This window comes from Vicugna pacos, chromosome 4, assembly GCF_048564905.1.
Source record: "Vicugna pacos chromosome 4, VicPac4, whole genome shotgun sequence".
Taxonomy (NCBI): Eukaryota; Metazoa; Chordata; class Mammalia; order Artiodactyla; family Camelidae; genus Vicugna; species Vicugna pacos.
Genome location: NC_132990.1, coordinates 41,872,130 through 41,899,343, shown reverse-complemented (window position 1 = coordinate 41,899,343; position 27,214 = coordinate 41,872,130). Strand labels below are relative to the sequence as shown.

The following is a 27,214-nucleotide window of genomic DNA, read 5'->3' as shown; positions in this document are numbered from 1 at the left end:
CTCTGAAATGTTCTGTCTTGCAACCTTCTGAAAGCTTCAGTGTGTTCTTACTGCCACACTGTGTCTTGCAAAGTGGGCGAATGACAGAGAAGACAGGAATCCTGATCCAAAGGGGCGGCGGTGAAAGCTGCACCCCTGAAGCTCAGCATAGCTCCTTCTGGGCCTGCGCTAAAGCCCGTCACCTGGGGTTTGCAGTAAGACTCGGGAGAAGCTGGGTTACCTCCTCCCCCTGGAGGCCCCCTGTTTGCTGAGGCTGCCCGCACCCCACCTGGAGAGAACCAAAGCCACTGAGAGGCAGAACTAATCTGCCTTTACGTACAGATGTAACTTGCAGGGATGAATGGTTTCACAGCATTTGTTGTGCAGAAATAGGATTGATGGCTCTAGCTTTAATTCTAAGAAGCGACACTTACTACATAACATTGCCTGAGTAATTCAACCTATCTATTTACTTTTTGGGTTTTTTGGGGGGGGAGGTAATTACATTTATTTACTTATTTATTTTAGTGGAGGTACTGGGGATTGAACCCAGAACCTCGTGCATGCTGAGCACACATTCTACCACTGAGCTACACCCTCCCAACCTATTTAATTACTGGTTACCTCAGCTGATTGTGAGCCAAAATGTGGGGTAGGTGTTTGGTAGAAAATAATTCCTTTCTAATCCCCTCACCACTCTTAGGGCAAAACTGTCCTGTATGTTTATTAACAGGGTATAAGGACACACTGGGGCTTCAAACATGGGTAGATCCACCTGCAGTTGACTGAATTTTATTCAAAGTGGTAAAACTGCTAAAAATATGACTATATCTCTAAAGCCAGAAGAGATTCTTCAAGAGCACATTCCCACGAGGTTGTTGGGCAGCTGAGCTGCTCTCTTCCTGGGGGGGCGTAGCCAGCAAACAGCCTATTTGTAAGTAGCTATTAAAAAACCATAGTCAAGAGAAGGGCTGCAGGTGACAACACTGATGTCACGCTTGACTTCCGAGTTATCCCACATACTCCAGCATATGATTAAACTGTCAGAGTTTGGGTTTCCCAATCACTACACTAAGCAATCTCTGATACAGGCTTCTTGGCCAGTTCCCAGCCAGTAACCAACCTACTGAGACTGACTCCCGTAAGGACTCCTGGACAGATTTCTTCTTTCTCTGATTTACCTCCAGGGCCCTTTCCAGCCCAGCTTCTGCACAAGCTGCTATGCACTCAAGCATTAACCCTGAGTAAATTCTAGATGCACTGGCTGATAGAGGAGCTTAGGGCCAAGAGGAGCAAACACGGCATCACAGGGCAAACCCCCTTGAGGGCAGGGACCGGCCCCTTGTGTGTGTAATCACACAAGGCACCATACTTGGCATCCCCCTCAGCCATCTCTCTAACGTGCCCTCCAGAGCTCACACGCTGGATTCAGCTTCCTAACTGCAAACCACATCACTGTTGGGAATCTGCGGCCCCTGGGTGGCAGGTTCAGCGTTGAGAATGGTGTTCTTTCCCATGAATTCCCTCCTGTTCTGGAATTAGTCACTATAAAAGCAAAGAGCTAGCTTCTGGCATCATCAGCCTTTGCTTCATACATCTAAGAAAGGGGGAAATAGCCTTACGAAAAAAGTCACCAATAAGCATGAGATAAGGGTACACTTTGATCAGCAGCCTCTCACATTTTACCACAGATGCTCTGCCTTTTAGGAAGGGATCTTAGATACTGCCTAGAGCAAACATTTTTTTTTTTAAATGGAAGTACTGAGGATTGAACCCAGGACATTGTGCAGGCAAAGCCCATGCTCTACCACTGAGCTCTATGTTCCCCCTCCCAAACCTTTCATTTTACAAATAAAGAACTTAAATCCTCAGTGAGATTACAATTTATTTGTGGTCAGAAAGGCCTTCCTCCTCTCAGGCCTGCCCTTTGACCACCATTACACAGTCTAATATTTGATGCTTGGCATTTAAGTGCAGTTGAACCAATATGGGTAATGACCCTCAACGTGGGCAGGAAGATGAGATAAAAAACAAACCTTGCTTTCGAAAACTGGACAATGAACAGCAGTTTTAAAGTATGAACCTACAAGGAAAGGAAACTGCCTTGTAAACGTATATGGTAGATATGCACTGAGGACTTAATAAGCGAAATTGAAATGAACCGTGGATTAATAATGGCATTCTTCAAACTGAAATTCTGCCATTGTTAGTCATGCATCAGCACCTGTGGGCTTTATTCCCTTAGTCACACGCAAACACGCACACACTTGGTAACCATCAAATATGAAGGACAAACATCCCAGGTGCACAAGAAGCACAGGTTCTTAGCTTAGTGAAGGCAGCCAGTCTTCAGAGGGGTTATGCTGACTGCCCTATAACACATACCACCGTTGGCATTTTTTTCAACTGTGTTCTGAATACAAGTTTTATTTCATTACTTTTATCCCAAGAAGTGTGTAAGATATTCAAGAACACCGAGATAAAGTCAGGAAGAGTGTTCTGAGAACACTCTCAAAGTTCTCAAAGATCTTAGTCAAGCAGTGTAAACATTCACTGTTTTGAGGTAAAGAAGAAAAGGAAAGGAACAGAAAAAACTATGATATAAGGAACACTTAGAACACTGCCTTGTTTGTATTCTGGCCAAAGGACTCTCACCCTGTTATGCTCTGACCGACCTAAGGATGGAGTTTTCCTGGTTTTCTGGCCCGAGCCACCCCAACCCATATACACGGGACGGTGCAGCAGCCGGTGTCATCAGATCTGCTCACCAAGAACCATGGTGTCAGTCCCAGGTGCTCTGCCTATGTGGTCTCTAATCTTCTCAACAAAAGGTTAGATGTTATTCCCATTTCTCAGATAAAGAAACTGAGATTCACAAAGCTGATAAGCAAAGTCCAAGGCTACCTATGAAAATACACAGGGCTGGGATGTAAACCCACATCTAGCTCCATGCTTTTCCACTACATTATATGCCATCATTGAATTATTCTTTAACCAAAAGTGAAAATGAACCCCAACGAGTGCTCTGACGCTACCTGCTCTTCCTTGCCTGGCACCAAGTCCACCCCTCTTCAAGCTGGCTCAGAACCACACGGAAACTAAATGTCAGGACGCTGCAGGCAGACGCTGCCAACAACATGATTCAGGTGAAGATGCCTCCCCATACTCCTTCTCCTTCCAAGTCACTTATTTTAAACACAAAAGCTCCTTAGATTTTCACTGTAAATTGTCAGAACTGGAAATGTGAGGACAATTTCAGAGGAAAGCTGTGATTTCCGTGGGTTTGCCAAAGTCTGCAGCCCAGAAAAGCCAAGATTATGTTATTTTTCCCTAGAGTGGTGTTAGTAGTGATCTCTTTTGATTGTGTCAGATTAAGTGGCCCCAAAATCCTAACCAGTGAGCCATGGCCCAATCTGATCTTACACCTTTGCTTTGATATGGTATTTCAAAAAAAAAAAAAAAGAGAGAAAGAAAAAGGGGCATAATGCCAAAATAATGCTACAATTAATAGCTACAATTTATCGGGAACTTTCTGAGAAGGGCTGTATTGTATTTTGTCATTTAATTCCTGTAGCAGTCCGAGGAGATCGGTTGGCATTATGTAAAGGATATCATCACAGACGGGGGAGCTATGACTCAGAAAGGTTTTGTTCTTTGCCCGTGGTCCCACAGCTAGTTAACTGGCAAAGCAGGAATCAGACCAGGTCTCCAGGACCCACGTGATTAACTGTTCCACATGCTGATTCTTATGAAGCAAGACAGCAGCAGTGCTGGGTCCCTGGAGAGGCCCATATGGGGCTCTGTCACCACTCATCACTTTTATTGGTCCCAATTCAATCCAAGCCAGCCAGTCGGGGGTGATGTCTGACCAGCTCCACGACACCCGACAATAGGGCCAGTCTACAGATGGGGCACATCCTGTGCACCCTTCCTAAGTGCTGGTTCTCGGTCCACTTCCAAATCTCTGCCTCTCGAGACCTCCAGGAGCAGATGACAATGAATATCTACCCCAGGGCGTCCTCTTTCCAAGGTTAGGCAGCACGATGGAGCCAGGCATACACACCACAGTCAAAAAACCTACTGCGCCTTCTGCTGCCGATACCTGGTTGTCAAAACTGCCAGTGTTTGGATTCTCCCGAAGGGCCAACCCTGTCACATTCCAAGCCCTCAGCCGCCAGCTGGCTCCGGGACGATGAATCTGCCAGCAGACTCTCTCCTCATGTGCTGGCTGATGCCTGGCCCCTGGCCCAGCTGGATCTGATCCTTTTGAGTTGCCAGGCCCGGTCTCCAGCCAGGAGCTTTCTCTACATTCTCCTTTTAACCCAGAAGCCCAAGAAGTCTTTCTAAATGTGCTCAAGGAAGCACAGTTCACTGACCCTGCAGGGCCTAGATCAAAGACCTGCTCTTCCAAGAAACCTTCTATGTCTCCTCCCAGCAACTCCTTGTCCTTCAAGGTTTCAGTCACCATGTTCTTCTGGGAGGCCTTCCCCGGCCACACTCGCTAAACATGGCCCCCCTCCGCCAATTACTCAAGCATCACCCTGTATGACTGCATCCCTGCACTTACCACAACCTGAAGTCATGCTGGTTATGTGTCCAGCTCTGTTTATTTTCCATCCTCTCCCCAGGAACTCCTTGCTCTACCAGGGAAGTAACCTCACCGCCTCCATGCCTGCTGTCTGTGGTGAGCGCAGAGCTGCAGACACAGCAGGTGATCAATACCCCAATCAGTGTGAGCCAATGAAATGAAGAGAGAAAAGCAAGCCACGTGTATCATTTTAAATTTGCTGATTGCCGTGTTAAACAAGCAAAAGGAAACAGGTGAAAAGATCTGAAGGCTATTCTTCAACCCAGTACATCCAAAATGTTATCATTTCATCCTGTAAACTATATAGAAATTATTAATGAGATATTTTATGTTCTGGTTTTTTTTTTTTTTTGGTTCTAAGTCTTTGAAATCAGGATATGTAGCTTACACTTACAACACATCTCAGCTGGGATGCCAGATTTTCATGGGTGATACTTGAACTGTGCTTAGAGTCCATAACATTAACAGTTGAAATAGATTCACATACCCAAATTTTATCAAAGACACGTGAATGTTTTCTAATAACTGGGTCAAGGATAAGTTTTAAAATGTGAAGTTAAAGTTAATTACATTAAAGTAAAAAAAAAGTTTCATAGATGTACTAGCCACATGCCAAGTGCACAATGGACACAATGGCTGTCATACTGGAGACTCAAATTTGAATGATTTGATGAGAGAATGAATTCTAAGATGTCTAAGATGGAACGTTTCAGAGAACTGAGGTCCTGGTGGGCACTTGGCAAACAGTGACTGGATATTAAACAGCAGAGCATGATGGGAGTCCTGAGAGTGCCCATGCTCACCTCTGACCTTATTCTCTTCCGTACATACGATTTGGGGGAGTAATAAGCCAATGCAGTCCTGTGATCAATTAAGAGAATAAACTGACCTTTAAACTAACAAGATCAACATTGCAGTCTTCAGCATTTTAAATTTCTTTTGTTCTTCTCTCATCTTCCTTAATCATGCGTTTTCCCCCATGACCACATGCCCTCTGTTTTCCCTGAATATTAAAATTAGTTTTTTCTCTGATAGTTTCTCTCTGTTTTGCTTCCCACTCCCAACCCCCTTTCCTTACAATGATTAGCTGCCCACAGAGCTTCAGATCTCTCCAATTTCCCCCTCCTTCCAAACTCCAGTCTATTGAGTCTCCCCGACCTCCAGGTGTTTCAAAGCAATCTTATTCCTTCCCACTCTCTCCTTTCCCCTTCAATTCGTGAGCTCGTTAGAATGTGACAATTGCTCTGACTGATTCTTCTGACTTATGATTTAAGAAATGAAAGCAAAAGAAAGACTTGGCCCTTTTTTGTTTTATTTATAGTTGAAAAAGGACCCTACTTCTAGCCTACATTATTTCCTACAGTCTCCTTCATTCTCAGGTCCCTCACCTTCCATTCAGTTAGTCATACACACATCTGTTTCCATCATAAGCCACGAGTAGGAGTTGGAGCATGGACTTTGATACCGGGCACCTGAGTTTGAAAGCCCAGCTTCTCTACAAACTAGGTGTGGGTGCAAAACTGCTCGTTCTGAGCTATGAAAGATGGGACACCACCACCCATCTCAGAGGGCTGAGGAGTATTTAAATGAGTTAATAAAAGTAGCACACCTACAACCATGCCAGACCCACAGCAGGGGCTCAGCAGGAGGCAGCTGTTGTCAATACTCATCCTTATTTCTCCCCTCCCTTAATAGCAGTGTTGCACCCTGCACATTGTGGTGCCCAATACCCGGTCTTTTGCCTTGAATGTTGATTGCTACAGATGAGACCAATGGGAGCTGACTCTCACAAGGCTTCTTCAGCTTCACCTGGCAAATAACCTCAGCGTGTGCCAGAACCCCAGAATCGACCGCAAGCCCAGCCACCACTGAGGTGTGTGCAGGACCTGGAGGACTAGGCAACAAGTTCCCTGGGTTAGTGCAAATCCTTTTTCACCTTGGTGGGGTGGGGCGAGGAGTATCAAACTGCACGTGCGGCCCCTGGTGGCTCTATAGCATCACCTCTTAATAAGAACATGGCATTGTGCTGTTTCTCACGTACGATGTGACACCCCAACACGTGCAAGCTGAATTTGGCATGGAATCAGCAAGCAGGGCATTAAGACCCAGTTCCTGCTTCATAAATCAGTTCATTTGTCTCATTTTTTTTTTTTTAGATTCCACATATAAGTGATACCCCATGATATTTGTCTTTATCTGTCTTATTTCACTTAGTATGATAACCTCTACGTCCATCCATGTTGCTGCCAATGGCATTATTCTTTCTTCTGTCTAAGTAGTAACAGACTCATAGACATAGAAAACAAACTTACGGTTACCAAAGGGGAAAGAGGGTAGGGAGGGGATAAATTAGGAGTTTGAGATTAGCAGATACAACTATATATAAAAATCTATAAACAACAAGGTCCTACAATACAGCACAGGGAACTATATTCAATATCTTGTAATAAACCATTATGGAAAACAATATGAAAAAGAATATACATACATATACATATATATGACTGAATCACTATGCTGTACACCAGAAACTAACACAACATGGTAAATCAGCTATACTTCAATTAAAAAAAAAAGACCTGGTTCCTAGAGTACCTCCCTGCCTTACCTGCCTCCCTACCACACACCTCACCTAAGCTCCAGCCACAATGAAATGTGCCACTCCCTGTCACACACTTGAAGCCTCGCCAGTCTTCTTTAGAATGTCCCTGTGCCACATCAGTTTTCTTGGCCGTTGGTCTTCTATTCCATAAGGGTTGGCTTAAGGGTCTCCCCTCCTCCGGGAAGATATTCCAGATTCCCCAAATAATTACACTTAAAAAAAAAAAATCTCAACATCCCCTCCATGTCATGGGTGCCCTTCCATCAGATGCCGAAACATTGTGCTGTAATTATCAGCTTCCATGTCTTTCCACGTCTAGATTGCTAACTCTTTGTGGGCAAAAATCCAAAGTATATGTGCAGCATTGGTTGAATGAATAAGTGAAAGAATACACTGCTGTCAAATGTACATGTCTTTGGCATAAATCAGCCTCTGTAACTTTCTACCACTATGAGTTCTTATCATCTTTTCATTCTATACTGAAGGAAACTTTTGCTTGTACAGCTAAAATGATTTGCCCAAATGTTCACTGTCAGTGAAAGACAGAAACAGAATTTGTTTTTCTGACTCCAAATCAAGGGCTTAGAGTCTTCTGTGGAAAGAAAATTTCATGAGCATTATCTCAATTAATCTTCAAAACAACCCTGCCACACAGAAGAAACTGAGTCACACAGCATCTCAAGTTCCTGAAGCTTCCCTAGAAATCGGTCTGGTTCCCAAACACAGGGTTTTAGCCTATAAAGCTCAAGCCTTTCCCCCAAACTCCACGTGGTAAAATCCACGGATACGCACGGGGACTCAGAAAGCAGACTTTCCTCCAGCTGCTGTTAGGTCAGGCTGGGCAAACCACTGTTACATACACAGAGTCAAGTGTCCTAGTAAACTTGCTTCCTTCTCCGCTCCTGAACTCCACGCTATTCCAACTGGGACAGGAGCGTGGAGAGGCCAAGCCCTGACCGCCGTCAAGCCTGGACCAGGTCAAAGGCTGCGTTTATCCTGGGCCTGCTGCAGGGGCTCTTTCTCACCCAGGCATCTGAAAAAGTTAAGGAGGCTTAGCCCAGTTTTGATCTTACACTTACTATCTCTAATGTCTTCCTTTTACGTACACTTTCCGAGTTTATAAAGCAGTTTCGAGTGCCATTTGAGCTTCTGAACAACCCAGTTAATCAGACAAGGCAGATATTATTGTACCTGATAAATGCTGGCATGCAGCATGGGACAAATCCACAATCTGGGACTCAGGGCCCGAAGTCAATGTTCTTTCCCCTGTTTTGTAAACGATCACTCTCAGGTGCAGAGGGGAGGGTCTGTTTGCCCACTCCTGGATCCTTGGTGGGACGTGAAATGGAAACAATCTCTCAGAACAGACTTACCTACAAGAAACAGTCGTGTCATATGACCACCAAGAAGCATCACTCTCTATGTGGCATGATTGTTCCATTATGAACCAGACTATTAAAATGGAGATATTCTCATCTCTTCTTGCCTAACAGGAAAGGTCAATATTAATGCTGCAATTTATTTAAATAGGATATTTTAAATTTAAAAAAAACACCCGAGATTTATAAAACTTAGAACTAGGAAACCAAAAGGGCAGACACACAGGTTAGAAGCCTTGAGGCAGGTATCAACATGAGAGCCAATTAGGAAGATGCCAGACTCTCCTGCGGCCACCATTTCGGCCTTCCACGGGGAGAGGCAGAACTCTGTTTCTCAGCAGGCGGTTCCCCCAAATCCTAAAACTCTGTTTTCGTCAGAAAATAGGAGGAAGGATTTTTTTTTTCCTAGTGACAATTTCTGATTCTTTGGTAGGGAATTTAAGCTAGAGTCACTAATTTGCTATTTATTGTAACAACACTGCCTGGTGTTTACACAGCACATTCCGTTCTGTGATCTCCAAGAATGTTACAATCCTTTCCACTAAAACAGATGGAGAAACTAAGGCACGCGAGACCACCCACACAGTCAACCCGGAGGAGCCAAGAGCAGAAGCCATCTCACTCATCACTCGGCCTGCAGCCTTCTGCCAGGACTGAGTCAAGACTGGGTTTCGTAACGAGACACAATAACCAGTAGAAGGTGGGCTTCACGTAGCACGGAGTTCACATCTTGGAGAAGGTGGGTATACAGGAAATCCCATGAAACCAACACCCAGTCTGACTTATCACATGAGAAACAGGCTTATGGGCGAGTCTGTAGACAGCAGCCAGCTGGAGGATGCCAGCAGCTCAGTAAAGCCCAGCTGTGCATCTCCCCACCCCGAGTCAAAATTGTCATCCTTCACATTTGATCCCCTATGCTTCACTTTCTGCCAAACTGTTAATCCCCTGGGGAGAAATAATACTTTAAGCTATTATTGGTCTTTTATAACTTGTGGTGAATTAAGGCTTTGAGAGTCAGTCTGAGAAGTGCTGAGGAAGAGAATATGGAGCTGAGAACAAAAAGATGTAAAGATACAGGAGAGAGAGAAGACTTCAGTGAGAGGCAAGCCACCATGAAAAAACTGCGTCTATTTGGTAATCCTGCCCAAGTTTCAAGATGTTTTATCTTCCTTTCTAATTGACCTTTGGGCAGCAGGGTCTTCTAGCCATCACTCCAATATTTCCATGTAGTTTGTACCTTAAATTATAGAACAGAAACAAATCTTTCTATTAATCTCATAAGTGTTGCAAAAAGTACATTTGATTTATTCTGTTTTGTCTCTGAACCTAGAATTATTTCAAAGAAACATTTAAATGATACTTAGATGCATTCAAATATGTGGTGAGATGTTGAAAGCCCACCCAGAGCAGAGGCTCCCATGAGATATCATCTTGGAAGTGACCAAGGACATGCATGGGTTTTGGAATATAATCAGTCTGCACTGTTTGCCTAGGTCAGTAGTTTACCAGCCCTGCGGCCCTTGGCAGGTTTCCTAATCTCCAGGCTCCTCCAACTTCTCTGTAAAATGAGGTTACTAGCACCTACTCATCCCACAGATTATCAAGAGGATTAAAGCAGATAATAAAGGGTTGAGACAGGTTACAGAGTAAAGGGCTTACACTGAGAACTACGAAGTGTGCCAAGGCCAGGATTCAAATGTATGTTAACCAGAAGATAACAAACAGGGCAACAAGGACAGACTTCATCCTATGGTTATTATCAAAGATTACTGTTTGGGATACAAAATATATTGGCAGGTAGGCAGCCATTGGTATGAATGATTAAGAGTTAGAGGCAACAGAGTGTAGTGGTTCAAAGGGTACAGCCTTTAGCTACTTGCTAACCTGTGCCTTGAGCAAGTCACTTCACCTCTCAGAGTCTTTGTTTTCTCATCTGTAAAATGGGTAGACTAACCCCAGTACCTCACCTTAGGGTTGTCAAGAGCATCAAATAATGTGAGGTAGTATATGCATCCTCAACAAGAGTGCTATCACTGAAAAAAAATCTTAGATATTAGAATGCTCTGTGGTCTTCTAAAGCTCAACCCTGCCTGACAAAAATGACACCTGCACCCCAATGTTCATAGCAGCACTATTTACAATAGCCAAGACATGGAAACAGCCTAAATGTCCATCAATGGATGACTGGATAAAGAAGAGGTGGTATATTTATACAATGGAATACTACTCAGCCATAAAAACCGACAACATAATGTCATTTGCAGTAACATGGATGCTCCTGGAGAATGTCATTCTAAGTGAAGTAAGCCAGAAGGAGAAAGAAAAATACCATATGAGATCGCTCATATGTGGAATCTAAAAAACAAAAACAAAAACAAACAAAAAAAATCAAAGCGTAAATATAGGACAGAAATAGACTCATAGACATAGAATACAGACTTGTGGTTGCCAGGGGGGCAGAGGGTGGGAAGGGATAGACCGAGATTTCAAAATTATAGAATAGATAGGCAAGATTATACTGTATAGCACAGGGAATCACAGAGGAAAAAATGTGATAATGAGTGTGTATATGTCCATGTATGACTGAAAAATTGTGCTGAAAAATAGGAATTTGACACAACACTGTAAAATGATTATAAATCAATAAAAAAATGTTTAAAAAATAAAGCTCAACCCTGCCTGACAAAAACATTCCTTAGTATTTAGTGTTTCTCATTGGGCAGAAATTAAATTGCATTCAAATTCAAAATAAGTTAATTTAAGTTTAATTTAATTTTTCTCCTGAGGAGGACAATAATGAGGGCAGGGGGAAAGAAGGCTCAGAAGCATTGAGTTAATATAAATAAAGCACCTACAAGAGGGCCTGACACAGGATAAGGACACAATCGGTAGTTATGATGATGATGACTTTTTTTTTTTAATTTTTAGAAGTAAAAGTAGTATCCTGGCTCCAATTAGGCATATTATCATTGAATTAATTAGAAGCTACAGTTTAAAACTAAAGTTTAAGTGTTTTAAGCTATTTAAAATGACTTACATCATTAAAAATGACTTCAAAGCAGGCGTGTTGGTGAGAGTGGATCTGAGGAGAGGGAGGAGGGCAGCGGATTTTGCAGCCTACCCGAGAATCCAGACTCAATCATGTTCATCTTTCATAATGGCTACTTTTTACCTTCCTGCTTTTTATCTTTGTCAAATGCAGGAGTGAGCAGGAGGGAGTGAAAAGAGCATAGGCATTGATAAAACCACCTCCCCTCTCTGAGTCTTTCTCCTGGCAAAAAATTCGCCTTCTTCCAACGTTTGTCAAAAGCATTAAGTGACGATGTTTATGAACTGTTATTAGCCCAGCACTTCAGCACAGATGGAGTAGGGGCTTGATAAAAATGTGCTTTTCTTCTGAATTATCTATTTTGAATGACTGGGAGCTTAAAAATGGAGGTTTTCACTAAGATGCAGTTAGTATTTGGCATAAAACTTAAAGCATTTCCGAAACAGTTTCTGAGGAAGGTGTTTATTTTTTAAAAAAGGTGAGGGGTTGGGGGAGATGTTTCATAGTTCAGATAGACTGTTCAAACAGACAGCATTTCAGAGACGTGGAGGCAAACAGCACTAAGGTAAGATTCAGCGATTTAGCTTTCTCCCTGGCAAGAGCTGCACTGACCTGGTCTCCTGTCAAGAAAACCCTAGAGTGAGCAAGAAGGGCAGCTTTTCAGGCCATGCTCCCCGTCTGCTGGCTGGCTTTGGCGGTTGGAGGTTTCCATGGGGCACGCGTGTATTTATTTCCCTTTGGTTTGCCTCAGGTCTAAATCCACCTGATCCATGCTGCCAAACTCCCACTTCGCTCTCCTTAATAGTGACGTTCTGAAGAGCCAAGCATTTTAAGTGTAACAAATTGCCATTATAACAGCTGCAATTATGAGTAAATTTGATCTTGAAAGAAGCCAAGGCACTGTAACTCAGTAACTTTGTAACAGAGCTATCGTTATAATAAGGATAAAGTACTGCAGTGTTTTCCTGGTGCTTCGTCAGCCTCCTCTAACAGGAGGAGTAGGGGAGGTAGACAGTCAAGGATGCGCTTCCCCTCCCTCCCAGGAGGTTCATTAACCAACTTGTGTGCTTGTAAATTCATAAGCAGCATCAAGGTCTACAAACACAAAGACAGATTACTGATGTTCCTGGAGTGTTAACGTGACTGATGAACCTAATCTGAACAGTAGTGTACCTATAAAGAAAAATGCTTCCCTGATGACAGTCTCAGAAACCATGTACAAACTTTACATGCGGAGCCGGGGGTGGGGGGTATATGCCTGTTTCCAGAAGCAAAATACAAGTATGTTGCAAAATCACTTGGTTTTCTACGTTTCCATGTACTATTTAGCCATACAATTACCAATTATTAACCTACTCAGATGACCTGTAGTGTCCCTGCAGTCCTATTTGAAGTATATCAGTTTAGCACCTTCCAGCCTGATGCTAAATACAGTCTTCTGTAACACTCTTTCCTTCTTGATTCTCACCTTGAAGGAAGGAAGCTTATCATCTCCACAGGACTTTACTCAGGCTCGTAAGTAAAATTTCATCTCTACCCTTAATTCTTATAATAGTGACAAAACCACACAGCAAATCTTTTTTCTTTTACTAAGGTCTGATTATTCTGACTTATAGTTTCCAAAGTGTGGGGATTTGATAGATGCTTAATACATTCTGTTGAATAAGTGAGTAAATGAATAAAGCAAGCATCTTTTTTTCTTTTGCTATTTCCAACTATCTTATAAAAGCACACACACATACACATGCATGCATGTAAATAAAACTACCAAATCGCTTCTGCTTTCACAGAAAATGCAAGAAGCAAGAAGAGACAAGCAGGTTTCATCCCAGTAGGCACCTGGCAACGGCTTCTTACATTTGGCACTGGATCTCTGACCAAAACAAAAGCACAGTCCTACAGTGAAATTCATCCCCTCATCAGTCTCTCAGCTAACTAAATCCTGCATCAAGCCGAACTTACTGTGAAGCAACCTGACCTGGTATAACCATTGCCACATAGCAACGCAATGAAATATTTACCGGTGGTTGTTACTGCTTCTTGGAGCCCTCCCCTCTCCCATTTCCTTTTTCCCCGATCTCACTTTTCTTGCTTCCTCACCACCAAATCTTTGCCCTTGGTGCTCAGAACATCAAGGTGGATTATACGTGCTTCTGAGATGAGACTGGAAAATTGAAATACTTGCCCTGCCTGGGAAAGAAAAATGCTCCAAACCCACTTGAGAAAAAAAAAATCACCCATGAGACAGACATTTTAAACTATGACATTCAAACAGTTAATGATATTCTTCTCAGGTGCCCAAAGTCAAAACGCAGTATGTAGTGTAATGAATACCGACAACTTGGATTTACAAGCTGCAAATTTCATAGGAGTGAAGTAACTGAACAGTTTTCTTCCAAATCGTATAATTCACACTCGAGCTACCCTTGACTGTGCATCTGTCCTGTGTCTGATATGGATCAGGAATTTACAAATGAACACCAAAACCTGGATAGTGCAAATTCACCTCAGAGCTGGCTTAAAAACATGTTCCATTCAGTGTATAGCATCTCTACTCATGATCGCCAAAACCTGATACAACCTAACTGTGGTCTATCCACACCATAAACACCACTCAGCTATAAGGAGCAAACCTCTGATGCACACAACCTCATGCATGAAATCTCAAGTGCATTACACTAAGTGAAAGAATCTAGACTCTAAAGGCTACATACTATTCTCATCCCATTCATATGACATTCTAGAAAAGGCAAAACTATAAAGACAGAACTAAAGGGACAGGATCAATCGTTGCCAGAAACTGGGCGTGGAGGACGGGAATGACTATAAAGGAATCAGGAGAGTTTCTGGTGGTGATGGAACTGATCTTTGCCTCGATTGTGGTGGTGGTTCTACAACTGTGTACATTCATCAAAACTCACAGAACTTTACACCAGAAAGGACAAATTTTTACTCCATAAATTATAACTTAATTTTTAAAAATCAGCCTTTCAAAAATAAATTATGGTGGAGAAGAATCAAACAGCGACTGCCTCTGGGTGAGATGACTGGGACAGGGCTTGAGGGAAGCCTACGGGTGATGGGAGTAATCTGTATCTTGAAAGGGGTTCAGGTCACACATGTGTATGCATTTGTCAAATCTCAAAGACTATATATTTAACACTTGTGAGTTTCACTGTATGTAAATTTCATATCCCCTCTCAAAAAAAGACCTGAAAACAAATAGATTAATGACATGCATGTGGAAGTATTTGGGGGGGGGAGGATGAACTGATATCTGCAATTTACTTTGAAATGCATCAAAAAATTGGATGGATTAATGGATGAATAAAGATGGACAGGGGCACAGATATGTAAATTAGACGGACAAACAGATGAATAAAGATGAATAGGTGCATAGATATGTGACTTAAAAAGTATCTAAATGTTACTGGTGGACTCTGGATGATAAGCATAGGGGTGTTTATTTTATATTCTTTCGTATTGCTGTATGTTTGAAAATCATAATGAAATGGGGAAAACAGTCAATTCTAGAGAACTGAAATATATACACAATACAATGAGGGCTTTAAAGGATTTAATAAAAACATTTCCTATGAGCACTTAAGAAGCTGTGAGGTGTCATTTTTCCTGTGATGATCCTTTCCTAGTCATGCAACATATTGTTCAGTATCAAAGCTTGTAAATTACACCACAAATGCAGAGCTGTGCCTGTCCCTTCACAGGGTTTGCTCAACTACAAACTTAAATTAGACTCACAAGGCTGACCAGGAGCTCTACTTATCACTGGTGATAAGAGAAAAACCAACCCTTACAGAATGGCTTCCTAATTCCCTGCCATGGCACTAATTCACAATGCAGGGTGCCAGGACTGGTGCGTAAGACCAAACTTGCTAATTTTTATTCCCAGTGATGTAACCCCAGTGCTCCCCAAGATCGGAGCTGGAAAGTCATGAAACTGGAAAAGGCCAGCTCATTGTACTGGTGATTCATCTTATCTTCATTTAGGGCCACGTGTGGAGCCTTTGCCCTCTCAGGGTAATTCAGCTGTCTCGGGTTCCATGCCAGGCTGGACTTCCGATCCTGTTCCTATCAGTTAACAAAAGCTACTGGTTAGAACGATGCCTCTGACATGGAGGTGCTCTCTTGTGAAGGGGCACTGCTACAACCAGACTGCTTCAAAACTTCCAAAATCTACAGACCTGCAAATTGTGCGGCTTTGCCTATAATCACACGATCTGAAAGCTGACAGCTGATCAGAAGGCTGATAAATAGATGCTTTCATTTCAAATGCCCTTGTTGTGGCAGCTCCCAGGTTAGCTGTAGTGACATCCACCTGCACAAAGACACAGGTACACACACACACACACACACCCTTCATGATAGAGGTTTAAGGGTCAGGTATCCAGAGTTCAGTCTCAGAGGAAATTGGCTTTATCTCTTGGAATCAAGACCAGTTTGTGAAATGTTTTACAAGGGGCTGAAAGAGACTGTCCACCAAACAAAAAAGCAATAAGCCTGGGTTGGGGCAAGGGGACTTCAGTGGCTGGATTACAGACACTACTGTAGACTGGGGAACCAATCTAAATGTCCCAACATATATACATGGTAAAATAAATGGTGATTATTCTAAGCACATTCCCATGTAGTGACAGTGTTTTTTCGAGGAACACTTCATGACATAAGGAGCTTGGATTTACTGTTGTCGTGGGAGAGCAGGACTTGGTCAGTCTTGACCCTTAGCTCTCCCTTTGGTGTCTATAGGTACCAATGTCTCAGTACTGGTATGCTTTTTCCTAATTATAATCTCAAAATGATCTCGGTATAAATTAGGGGTGCCAAACATACCAAATAATAACAAAGGAAACCCTTGTAAATTTGCATGTCAGATAAACAACAAATCATTTATTTTCACAGAAGTATGTATGGTCCACACAATCTTTGGAACATCCTCATGTTAAAACCGTGTTCTTTTATCTGCCAGCTCTTGGTACAAATAAAAGCTCGAAATGTGTCAATGGAAAGCTTTGACAACAGCATTAATTGATGCCTTCAAAAGTCTCAGCTTCCCAGTGTTGCCAGAATTGCATTTGGGGACAGACACCAATGCTGAAAACTAGGTCTTCTGAATTGAAGCCTGGACTTTAGGTTTAGTTGATGGCAAACTGTATAAAGAACATGACTAGGTAGGTCGGCTTCTTCAGTTTTATCCCTGGTATCCAGCCCAGGACCTTACACACAATAAGCTCTCGAAGTCACCCGTAGAGAAGGCACATGAATGATCAGCTGAGCTCCAGGCAACTCTCCACGCTACCTCATTCCTGGGAGACTTCAGTTTTCCCTGTGTTATGGAATGACTCCATTTTCTCCCAGTCCTTCAAGAAGTCTCCATCTTTGCCATTTCTCTCTGAAAACGGGCTTCCTACTGGTCTAAAAAGTACGTCTGAAAAGCTTGTCCACATCTTGAGGGACATTATTGGAACATTCCTTTCAGAGCAAAGGCTGACCTTGAGCTGGGGCTTCATAAATTTGCCCTAAGGACACAGCCCTGTTCCTCACCGGCTCCCTCTGCTCGACTTTTTCACTTCTTTTTCATAATCACAGCCTAGGCTTGAAAACTTACACATGAAAATGCTTGCTTAGCTTTGCCAACAAATTAGAAAAGAACCTACACTCCACCAACAATTTTCCTAATTGTGTCCACCCTTGATTCGATCTGATTTTATTTTTGGCCTCTTCTATCTCCCACTTCCTACCCACCAACCCCACAGCCCTCCCAATGTATTTCTGACTTCTAATTTCCATGGCAAGCTTTTAAAATTTTGTTCTATTGTTGTCATTTCAAAAGGTGCTCCGTTTCTCCAAAAACCACATGAAGTGTTCAATTCTTTAGAAGAACTTGTATCAAACATAAATACAAATCAGAAACACTCACAGACATAGAACACAAACTTGTGGTTGCCAAGGGGGTAGAGGGTGGGAAGGGACAGACTGGGATTTCAAAATGTAGAATAGATAAACAAGATTATACTGTATAGCACAGGGAAATACATACAAGATCTTATGGTAGCTCCCAGAAAAAAATGTGATAATGAATATATGTATGTTCATGTATAATTGAAAAACTGTGCTCTTCGCTGGAATTTGACACCACATTGTAAAATGATTATAACTCAATAAAATTTTTTTTTAAAAAAGAACTTGTATCAAGTACGTTTTGTTATTCAGAACTGCCTTCTGGAATTCATGAACGTCAGTAATAATAACTACTGTTCTCGTTATCATACGCCTGTGTCAGTGAGAGGTACGCACTGCGAGAACAAAGAAGCAACGTCACTTGCTCCTCGTTTATCATGTGCACTGCTGGATAGGCAAAGCCTCTATCTGTCTCAAGACTAACCAGGTTCATCTCAAGTCTAATTGCAAAATTCACTCTTTCAGGTAAAACAGGGTCTGGGGGAGAGCTGAATGTGCTAAGAAATATCCAAAGTATTGGGGAGAAAGGTAGGAGGAAGAAGTCTGGAAAGACATCAGAACAGAGAATATGAGAAGGGCACATCTGATGGGCAACGTGGATCAACAGCAAAATCACAAGTGATATCAGTTCAAGATGGTAACTGATGGATTGGAATGAACATCAGAAAAAAAAAAGCTCACTGGCTCCGAGATTTTACAAGTGAAATAAACCTAGGGAGGAGTGACACGCTAATAGCGACCTGAGCCAGTAGCAAAGCTGAGACCAGAATCCAAATGCCCCAAGTCTAGTCAATGCCTCTTTCATTTTATGAAAGTGTATCTCCAACTGGATGTCCCCGTGTCTGCACTAAAATGAGGCAGTACTGTGTGTGTCACCATAAAGCGATCTGAGTTTGGAGGGAACTAAGAGAAAATTCCAGCACCCAGCTTTAATTACCTCTATCATTTATCTTCCTATAAAAGTTAATTTTTAATATCATTCATTCGTTCTTTGTTGATGGTTTTATGTGCCAAATATTATTCCCGGTCAAGGGAACACCACAGTTACTAAGATGCATGGGGCTCCTGCCCCTACTGTTTTATCTTATAAGGGAAAACCCAACAAGAATTAAATGAAGAAACAATATGGGTTTGGATTCATACAGGCAACAAAGAGAAAATTCAGCATGTTCAAGCCAAACAAGCCAGGTGGATGAGATTAAGGGTCTACTTTAGCAAGGATGACTGTGGAAGGGCCTTCAAAGGTGGTGGCATTTGCTTTGATATGTGAAGAATGAGAAGATATCCATCATGCAAAGACCAAAGGAAGTATGTTCCAGGCAGAGGGAAAGAGTTCAGTGTTTCGAGAGATAGAAAAAGGTCAATGTGGCTGTGAGTGATAAGCAAAAAGGGGGCATTTCAAAGACTAGCTCGGGGAGGTAGGAAGAGGCCAGATAATGATGGTCCTTAAAGATCATTAAGGAAAAATCGGGTTTTATTCCAAAGACAGCTGTCTATGACCCAGGAAGTGGACTCTCACCACACACTGAACCTACCAGCCCCTTGATCTTGGAAACTTCCCAGCCTCTCGGACTAGAAGAAGTAAATTTCTGTTGTTTATAAGCCACTGAGTCTATGGCATTCCATCATAAGCAACCTGAACTGAGACCAGACTTATCCAGAAATTCAGAATGTTGTCATTACCCCGCATCTCACTGTTCTAGAATCTGACACCTTAGAATTACTACGTAAACTAAGAAAATAATAAAGATTTTACACCTGTACCTTTCCTTCAGGTGGTTAAAGTGGTTTACACAAGATCCACAATCCACCCTCCCCTTGCCCTATCGAATCCCTCTTCCTGTTTCTACCAGCATCACTTTATCTGCGGTTTGTTCTTTTGTCTTAACCTGTTTCCTCCAGCCTTCACTTCTGGTTGAGACTGTTTCAGTGCAGCACCAGGTGTGAGCGGAAAACTCGGCAAAGCACAAGAGGTAGAAGGCGCTCCCCACCCTGTCCTCACCACACAGCAGCCTCTGCCTCAGAACTCAAGCGCCCTGAGCCTACTTTTCATGCCTACAAGATCTTCGTACTCCAGTCTGGGGACTAAGACACAGAAAAATCAGACCGAGCCACTCAGAGGAGTAGAACTGACAGACAGAAACCAGCGTCCAAGTGAAGGGAAGCCAGAGGCCAAGCTGCGGAGGTGCTGAGCTCTGCCTTTCCTGCCTGCCCCACCCTGCCCACCGCTTTCTCCCGACACAGCCCATCTCGCCGTCACAAACTGGGATGCCCCTCGGATGCATTTTCTTTCTTCACACGAATATGTGTAAATTTTCAAATGACATGCCAACATTTAAATTGGAAATGTTCTGTAAAAATCCAGACGCGCCGGCTCTTCTGTACTGACAACCCGGGGCCAGCTTGCCGACGCGATGCGGGAGAGTATCAGCTGCCCCGTCACAGTCGGGGCCTCCACTCTGCCCTCTGCCCAGTGATTTGAAATCTGGCCCGACTTATTCTTGTTATCTACCCTCCACAGTGGGCATGTGAGTTTATAACCTTTCAAAATGAAGCACTGCCAAATAAATGCTCTCTAGTAAAGATCTGGCAACTTGTCCAAAGTAGCTGAGAATTTTTTTTTTTTTAATTCATTCCTCTCTGTAAGGGATCTGGGTCATGACCCAAACTTTCCCATCAGATAACCCAGCAACATACAATCTGACACTCTGGTATCTGACCAACCAGGGAACTAGAAGACCAGAGAACAAGACAGAAAAGAAGGGAAGGCAGAGGATGCTGTGGGATCTGCACCCACATGATCCTCCCGTCTCTCCTACACTCCTAGCTCTCTTGCCATTATAAATGTTACCACAATAGCTAGCACAAGGAACAATATTCAATATCTTATGGTTACCTATAGCGAAAAAGAAGATGGAAAAGAATATATGTGCATATGTATGACTGAAACATTATGCTGTAACCAGAAATTGACACAACATTGTCAATTATACTTCAATTAAGAAATGGAAAAAATTTAAAATCATAAAAAATAAATGAACTTAAATCCATCCTCCCCCCAAAATAAATTAATTAATTAAATAAATAAAACTTACAGTGTCTTTACAAAACTTCTTACCATGTTGGCTATACTCTCCTGAAGTTTTGTCTTTTCCTGGTTCCCCTTTTGACTTGCGAGAAATATCCCAGAATCCCATCAACAAGTCACTTAGGGGAGGATGTAGCTCAGTAGTAGAGCATGTGCTTAGCATGCACAAGGTCTTGAGTTCAATCCCCAGTAACTCCATTAAAAAAAAATTAAATAAATAAACCTAGTTACATCCCCTCCACACACACGCGCGCACACACACACACACACACACACACAAAACCCCAAAAAACAAGTCACTTAATGCTCTGCTGTGGGAAACGAGATTTGTCAATTTGGTTTTAGACTAAAACAAACATACATACATACATACATACATACATACATACATACCTACATACATACCTACCTACATACATACATACATCACAAACACTGCAAACTTACGGCTGAAATGCTTCTGCCAGGGGTATACACAGTCCATAGTGGGGTTTCCAAAGGGACAGAAATGCTCTCAAAAGGCAAAGACAGGAATTTGCTAGAGGGGCCACATTTTATAACTGGCGAAAAGTGGTTAAAGAAGGTAGCCCAGACCAAGAGAGTCCCCCAAGATGCCTCCTGACCACCAGTCCACGTCCTCGCTGCTCACCATCAGACTCAAGCCCACACTGCTTCTGGAAGAATTCACGGCATTCTCAAGATATCTGGTACCCGTTTTCATCCACTGGTGAGATGCTGAGAGACCAATGTGCGACCACCACGGTTATGACATGCGAAGAGCACAGAGCCTCGGGTTCCTGCCCCAAGAACACAACCCCTTTGGCCCCTCTCAGCACGCTCGGGATTCTCCCACGTGGCCGGCTGAGTACAAGTCCAGGAATGTTCTATTATAAGACTGTACTTCACAGAAGAAAGTCAAACCCTTAAGTTATTATCACATTTAAAACCAAAAAGCAGAAAATTAACTGGCCAAAGCACACAGCCCACAGGAGCACCTGTGGGAATGGGGGCAGGTGGGGGGAACGGAAGTGGAACGGTGGCCAGAACAGAAAGCACTGGGGCTCAGGTGGGATGAATTCTGACGCTGCACCAGGACACAAGGAATCTTACCGCTGGAAAGGCATGGCTGCGATTCATGCACGGGAGCCAGGCGAGACAACTCAGACACCTCTGAGCGTGTATTTCTAACTATATAAGACTGCTCTACCTCCAAAGGTCCCCTGGCAGGTCAGGTGCGTGCAAACAACGTAGAAATGGTTTGTTTCAGAGTTCAGAAAAGGAGTTAACTAACGTGCTAGTGGTCTTTGTGGATCAATTACATATCGATCAGCAGCGAAGATCAAATCATTCTGAAATTACAAAGTGAATCCATGGGGAAAGGGGTTTGACTGATAAGAAGTAGATCTGTACAACGTTCTAGGAACAGGAACATTACGCACAGTGAAGTACTCCTGTTCTCTTCCTTCACTCGACATGATCTTCAAGTCCCGGACACGACGGGTACCAACTGAGATTAGTAAGGAACTTGACCTTACCAACTCACCTTTCTTCTTCCACAGTTTTGATTTCATCTGATCTTGCTAACTACCTCCAATTACTCCACTCCTCCCTTCCTGCCCTCTTCCTACACCCCTGTAGCTGTTCACTATACAATGCTTGAATGCTCAGCTCTAAAATGTTCTTTAGAGGAAATGGCTTATGCATAAATGCAACAAATGGGCAATATCTCTATAAGTTAACACCTTGAGCTTAATTCTGGGCCACATTTACAGAGGGATCGCATTTGCAAAGAAACCAGTGCTGATCCAGGACACTGAGCGAGGGGCTTCAAATATTTAAAGAGCTGCTAGGTGTAAGTCTGGAAGGTAAAAGGAGATCCAATGGGTAGAAGTTACAGGTGAGCATATTTTAGCTCAGCATAGTGTATCTCTTTAATTACAGAACAGTTTGCTTTGTCTACTACTGAGCTCTCTGTCACTGGGCATGTTTAACAGATGTAAAAGAAAAATCCTTTTAGGAGCACAATGGAGGGTATGCAAGCACTGGATAGGAAGAGATAAGTCTAATTCTGAGGAGCCTATGATTCCACAATAAATTACAGCAAAGCAACAGTTTTTCTGTAATCGAAATACACAGCCATACAAGGTAGCGGGCTGATAAGATGAACTGAAGGAAAACACAAGACAGGAGAGGTACACATCCCTGACCCCAGAGCAGGAGGTGATTCTAGCCTAGATTTGGATAAAATAGATCTATAAATATATCTGAAGACAGGAAAAGAGAAGAGATTCAAAGACCAGACAGACTCTTGCAGATAAAACCTAACAGGCAAAGGCAGAAGCTGTGCTTGCATATTAACTACACGTGGACGGGACATGCATAGTTTATGGTTTTTACTTTTACAAGTCTACACTGATGAGAAATGTAGGATTCTGGTTTTTCTGTTCTGGGTAAGAAGGAGAAGAATGAAAGAAAAGTATGTCCTCCACCCCTGCCCAAGTCTGCACGGGCAGCTAAAGAACCAGAAAGAACTTCTCTTCCAAAAAGCTCCTACAGATAACACACTCCTTGACCAAAGTGCCACAGGGCTGGCAAAGGTTTCTAAACAGATTAATGAGAGGTTTCTGAGAATGTTAATTCAAGACTGCTGCTTCTCAAATTTAGCTTAGGTCTTTGGATGAAAAGCTGGTGAGTCAAGAACACCCTTCCGACTGCTGTAATAGTGTCCCAACACTTTTGCACAGAACTGTGTTATTATTGTATAGCATGCTATCTTAGAAGTCCATGAATCCCTGTCATTTAAAAAGCTAATCATAACATAATGTTAACATATGGGAACCCAGGCTATTCCTGTTCTCTGGGCTCATGTGGCCCAACTGACCACAGAATTTTCTTAGCACCAGGAGGGTTGTTCTTAGACAATGCTGCTACTTTGCATTTCCCTCTTTAGAACCCTCTAAGTAAAAACAAAAGCAGGGGCAAGAAGGAGCCATGCAATTTACAACATCAAGTAAAAGCCAGGATCTGTTGAGTGTGTGCATTCCCTGCAATTCACCGTGTGTGTTTTCCTTTTCTGGAGAAGAGGATGAACAAAAATAACTTTACGTACCACCAGTGTCTTCCACCCAGCCATTTTACACGGTCCCACCCCCCCAGTCACAAATGTGCCTCCACTCCGGCACACAAATCACCCACCACACTCACACCCATGATGAAAGGGAAGGAGACCTGACCGAGGAAGCACGTCACGCAGACACTGCATACTCCCAGTGAGGGCTGCTGGGAGTGAAAAATACAAAGTCCGCCCACAGGAAGTATCTCCTCCACAAAAACATCCATTAATTTGGAGGGGGAAATCGTATGTAAAGTAAAGAAACCTGGCAGACACCAAGGGACCGAAGTTAAAATCACCAGTAATGAAACAAATCAGTGCCATGTGCCTCTTGATTTGACGCACTGGAAAGAACACAGCACTTCCCCGGGGTTCCTGCCAAACGGGAGTCTAATCATGTAGATTCTGACAAACCCAACTTGAAAGACAGTCTACAAAATAACTGGCCAGCACCCCTCAAAACAGTCTAGATCGTGAAAGAAAAAAAGAAAGGTAAACAGCAGGAATTGTGACAGAGGCTCCCTTGGGGACATGGGACACATGACAACTAATGTGAACCTGGCCCAGAAAAGAGACAACTGGTAACATTTGAATAAAATCTGTACATTAGATAATAATGCTGAGTCAATGTTAATATCCAGACTTAACCACAATATTAACTTTGTACTTTGGGATATGTAACAGAACGTCTGTGGTTTTAGGAAATGCATGGTGAAGTACGTAAAGAAGGGCCACCATGTCTGCAATTTGGATCCAAATTTTCAAAATAGATACATGTGTGTGCATCTGAACAGACACAAGAAGGGGGACATGATTAAGGATGGCACAGTGCAACACGGAGCCGCCAACACTGGGGGGACCCGGGAAGTGAATAAAGGAATTCTTCATGATGCTTCTGCAACTTCTCTGCAAATAAAGTTTTCTGAAATTAGAAAGGAAATCTAACCTAAGTGGGCCCGAGCTTTTCAAGAAGCTGGAGAAAGAGGAGGAATGTAGCCAACCCCCATTTCCTCTGTCCCTCCAGCCTCAACACTGAGAAGCACTGCAGTGTCTTTGTGTTTCCCTGAAAGCTACTGTGGGGGACGGCAGTGAGCTCCCTGAGGGCACCACCAGATCCCCAAATCCCCAGAGCCTGACATAGGGCCTGACAGATACCAGAGGCTCAAGAAATGGCCAATGGAGGGAATGACTGAGCTTTAAGAAATGTCTGAAAGAAGCTGAGAGAGAGCCCCAATCTGAGGTACTCCATCTGCAAAGCCGGTAGAATTGTATAAACAGCTGGGCGGGAATGAGGGGCAGGCGGCATCAGGATGAGGAGTAAGATGCGGTCCTACCTGGGTATTCTTCATACTGAGGAGGGAGGGGAATCAGACAGGCACCCTAGGGCTGGCCTGAAACCGCCCTGTTCCTCTGGACTGGGTGAGGAAGGACATACGTGCCAGGCACCATGTGTCCCAGCATCCAGGGTCTCTGTTGGGTCCTGCATGAGGTACTTGAGGCACGGAGATCAGAAGGGAAGAGCAAGCTTCTCCCCAAGGTGACGTGGAGGATGGAAACAGCTCCATATCCAGTTCTGTTCTTACCTCCCATCCCAATCAGCAGTCGGTTTTTCAAAGTCACATTGACTACGCACATCAGGTCTGAAATTAAAATCATCCTAATTACCAAAGTTAAAGAACGCTTCAAAAAAGCGAACAGATGAGAAACGTGACTTTGCTTCAAAAACTTCAGCAGCTGCAGAACATCCTCACAGACTGCTTTCCCAGTAACATTTAATTCAGAATAGAGATGAAGGGGAAGAAAATATACATACATAATCCACAGGCCGCCAGGGTGTTAAGTATTAGGGGACAGGGACGTGCCTATAACCCACAGAAAATTGGGCCCAACAACAAATGTGCTTTTTCTCACCACCAAGATACAATTTCAGTCATGAGTGCTGTGTGATAACATTCCAGAACAAAATGAAGGTGAACTATGGCACATTACAGAGCGCAGGGCTCCAAGGTGCAAAACTGATTCGCATATTAATGTAAAGAAGGGCATTTTTGCTTTAATATGGAAAACAATTTTCAAGGAATCTCTAGGTGAGATTGCTATGCTCAGTGGTAGAGACTTGACGACCAACTTACTGAAAAATGAGTTCAAATGGTAAACCCAAATCACCCTTCCTAGCCAGTAGATAGTGAACAGCGAGCCCATGGAGGAACCTGGCCAGGCTGGTACAGCCACCCTCTCCTTCTCTTGACTCAGCACATCTGGAAAGTCAAGCAGTTCTCTGTCACAGTTAACCCTTTCCTCCAACTTAATAAGGACAGACAGCTCACTCATTCTCAGAGTTCTAGTTGCCAATTATTAGTCTGTTTTCCCCTAACACCTGCCAGCTTCCTATGTCCCATTTCAAAGCTACCCCACCTCTCTAAAATGGATCGGGAGAACCTCAACATCTATGTCCTGCCAGGTTCTCCAGGGGTATGTTTTCTGTACAATCCCAAAGGATTAGGGTCCAGGCGATGTGCAAGAAAGACCCCTGATGAGGCCCCAAGACAAGCAGCCAGACTTCAACCCTTCCATGCTCAGAATCCCTCCTGGTCAGACACTGTCTAGGTCTTGGGCTGCCAATGGCATGGCTCTAGCAATGCCAACTGAAATGGCAAGGATTCGTGGTGACCTGGGGTCTGACCTCAGGGTCCTGGAAGAGATCCTCGATGAAGCCTGGATAGAACATCAGATCAGCATGCAAACAGGCAGATGGCATGGTATTCTTAACCCTTCAATGCTTCTGAATCAACCTCCATCTGCTCCCCCGCCCAAACTCCTTCTCATTTCTCCATGACAGCTCCTACTTCGGATAACCCTGAGCTCTTGTTCAACTGGGATAGCAAGGGCACTTCCATAAAAATCAAGCTACTGCCGATTTTTGTCTGAAGAAGAGGCGAAGACACTGGACTAAAGGACAGTGTGACAGCTCTCGAAATTTAAGCCTTCACGCTAGTCACCAGTTCCTAGTGTAATATTACCAATGAAAAATGCAGAAGCTCTGCCTCTTGGTCCCCACCCAACTGGTTCTTCTTACCTTTGGTTCCATTGAAATGAAACTGTGGGCTCCTCTGCTTGAGAGAACTGACCTTTTAATCGTCCTGCTGTGGTGGAAGTGGTAGTAGTCCTTCAGGGCCCCGATCTGCAAAGGCAGGAAGGAAAGAGTAAGAGAGAGCTAACATAAGAAAAGTCTTCTGTTTTCCTTCATCTAAGAACACAAAACAAACCAAGAAACGGCTCATAAATTATGCAGTTGCCTGCTATGCTTAAATGTTACTTGAACCCTGGTGATCACTTTTCAAAAGAAGGACATGTGATATGAGATGCAGTGTCCTTGAGGCAGGGACTGAAGATTATAATGGGGCAGCTTAGCCTCTCTGTATCTCCCTCTTAATGTTT

The 27,214-nt window shown here is 43.2% G+C and overlaps 1 protein-coding gene across 2 annotated transcripts in view; it reads right to left on the bottom strand.

Moving 5' to 3' along the window:
- The window catches only part of PCSK5 (proprotein convertase subtilisin/kexin type 5), a 413,215-nt gene that overhangs the window by 345,747 nt on the left and 40,254 nt on the right, over positions 1 to 27,214 (bottom strand). For both annotated transcript variants that reach the window (XM_072959607.1, XM_031677228.2), the window contains exon 2: positions 26,853 to 26,957. In XM_072959607.1, the coding sequence (XP_072815708.1) occupies positions 26,853 to 26,957 (105 nt within the window). The remainder of the gene's footprint in view (positions 1 to 26,852; positions 26,958 to 27,214) is intronic.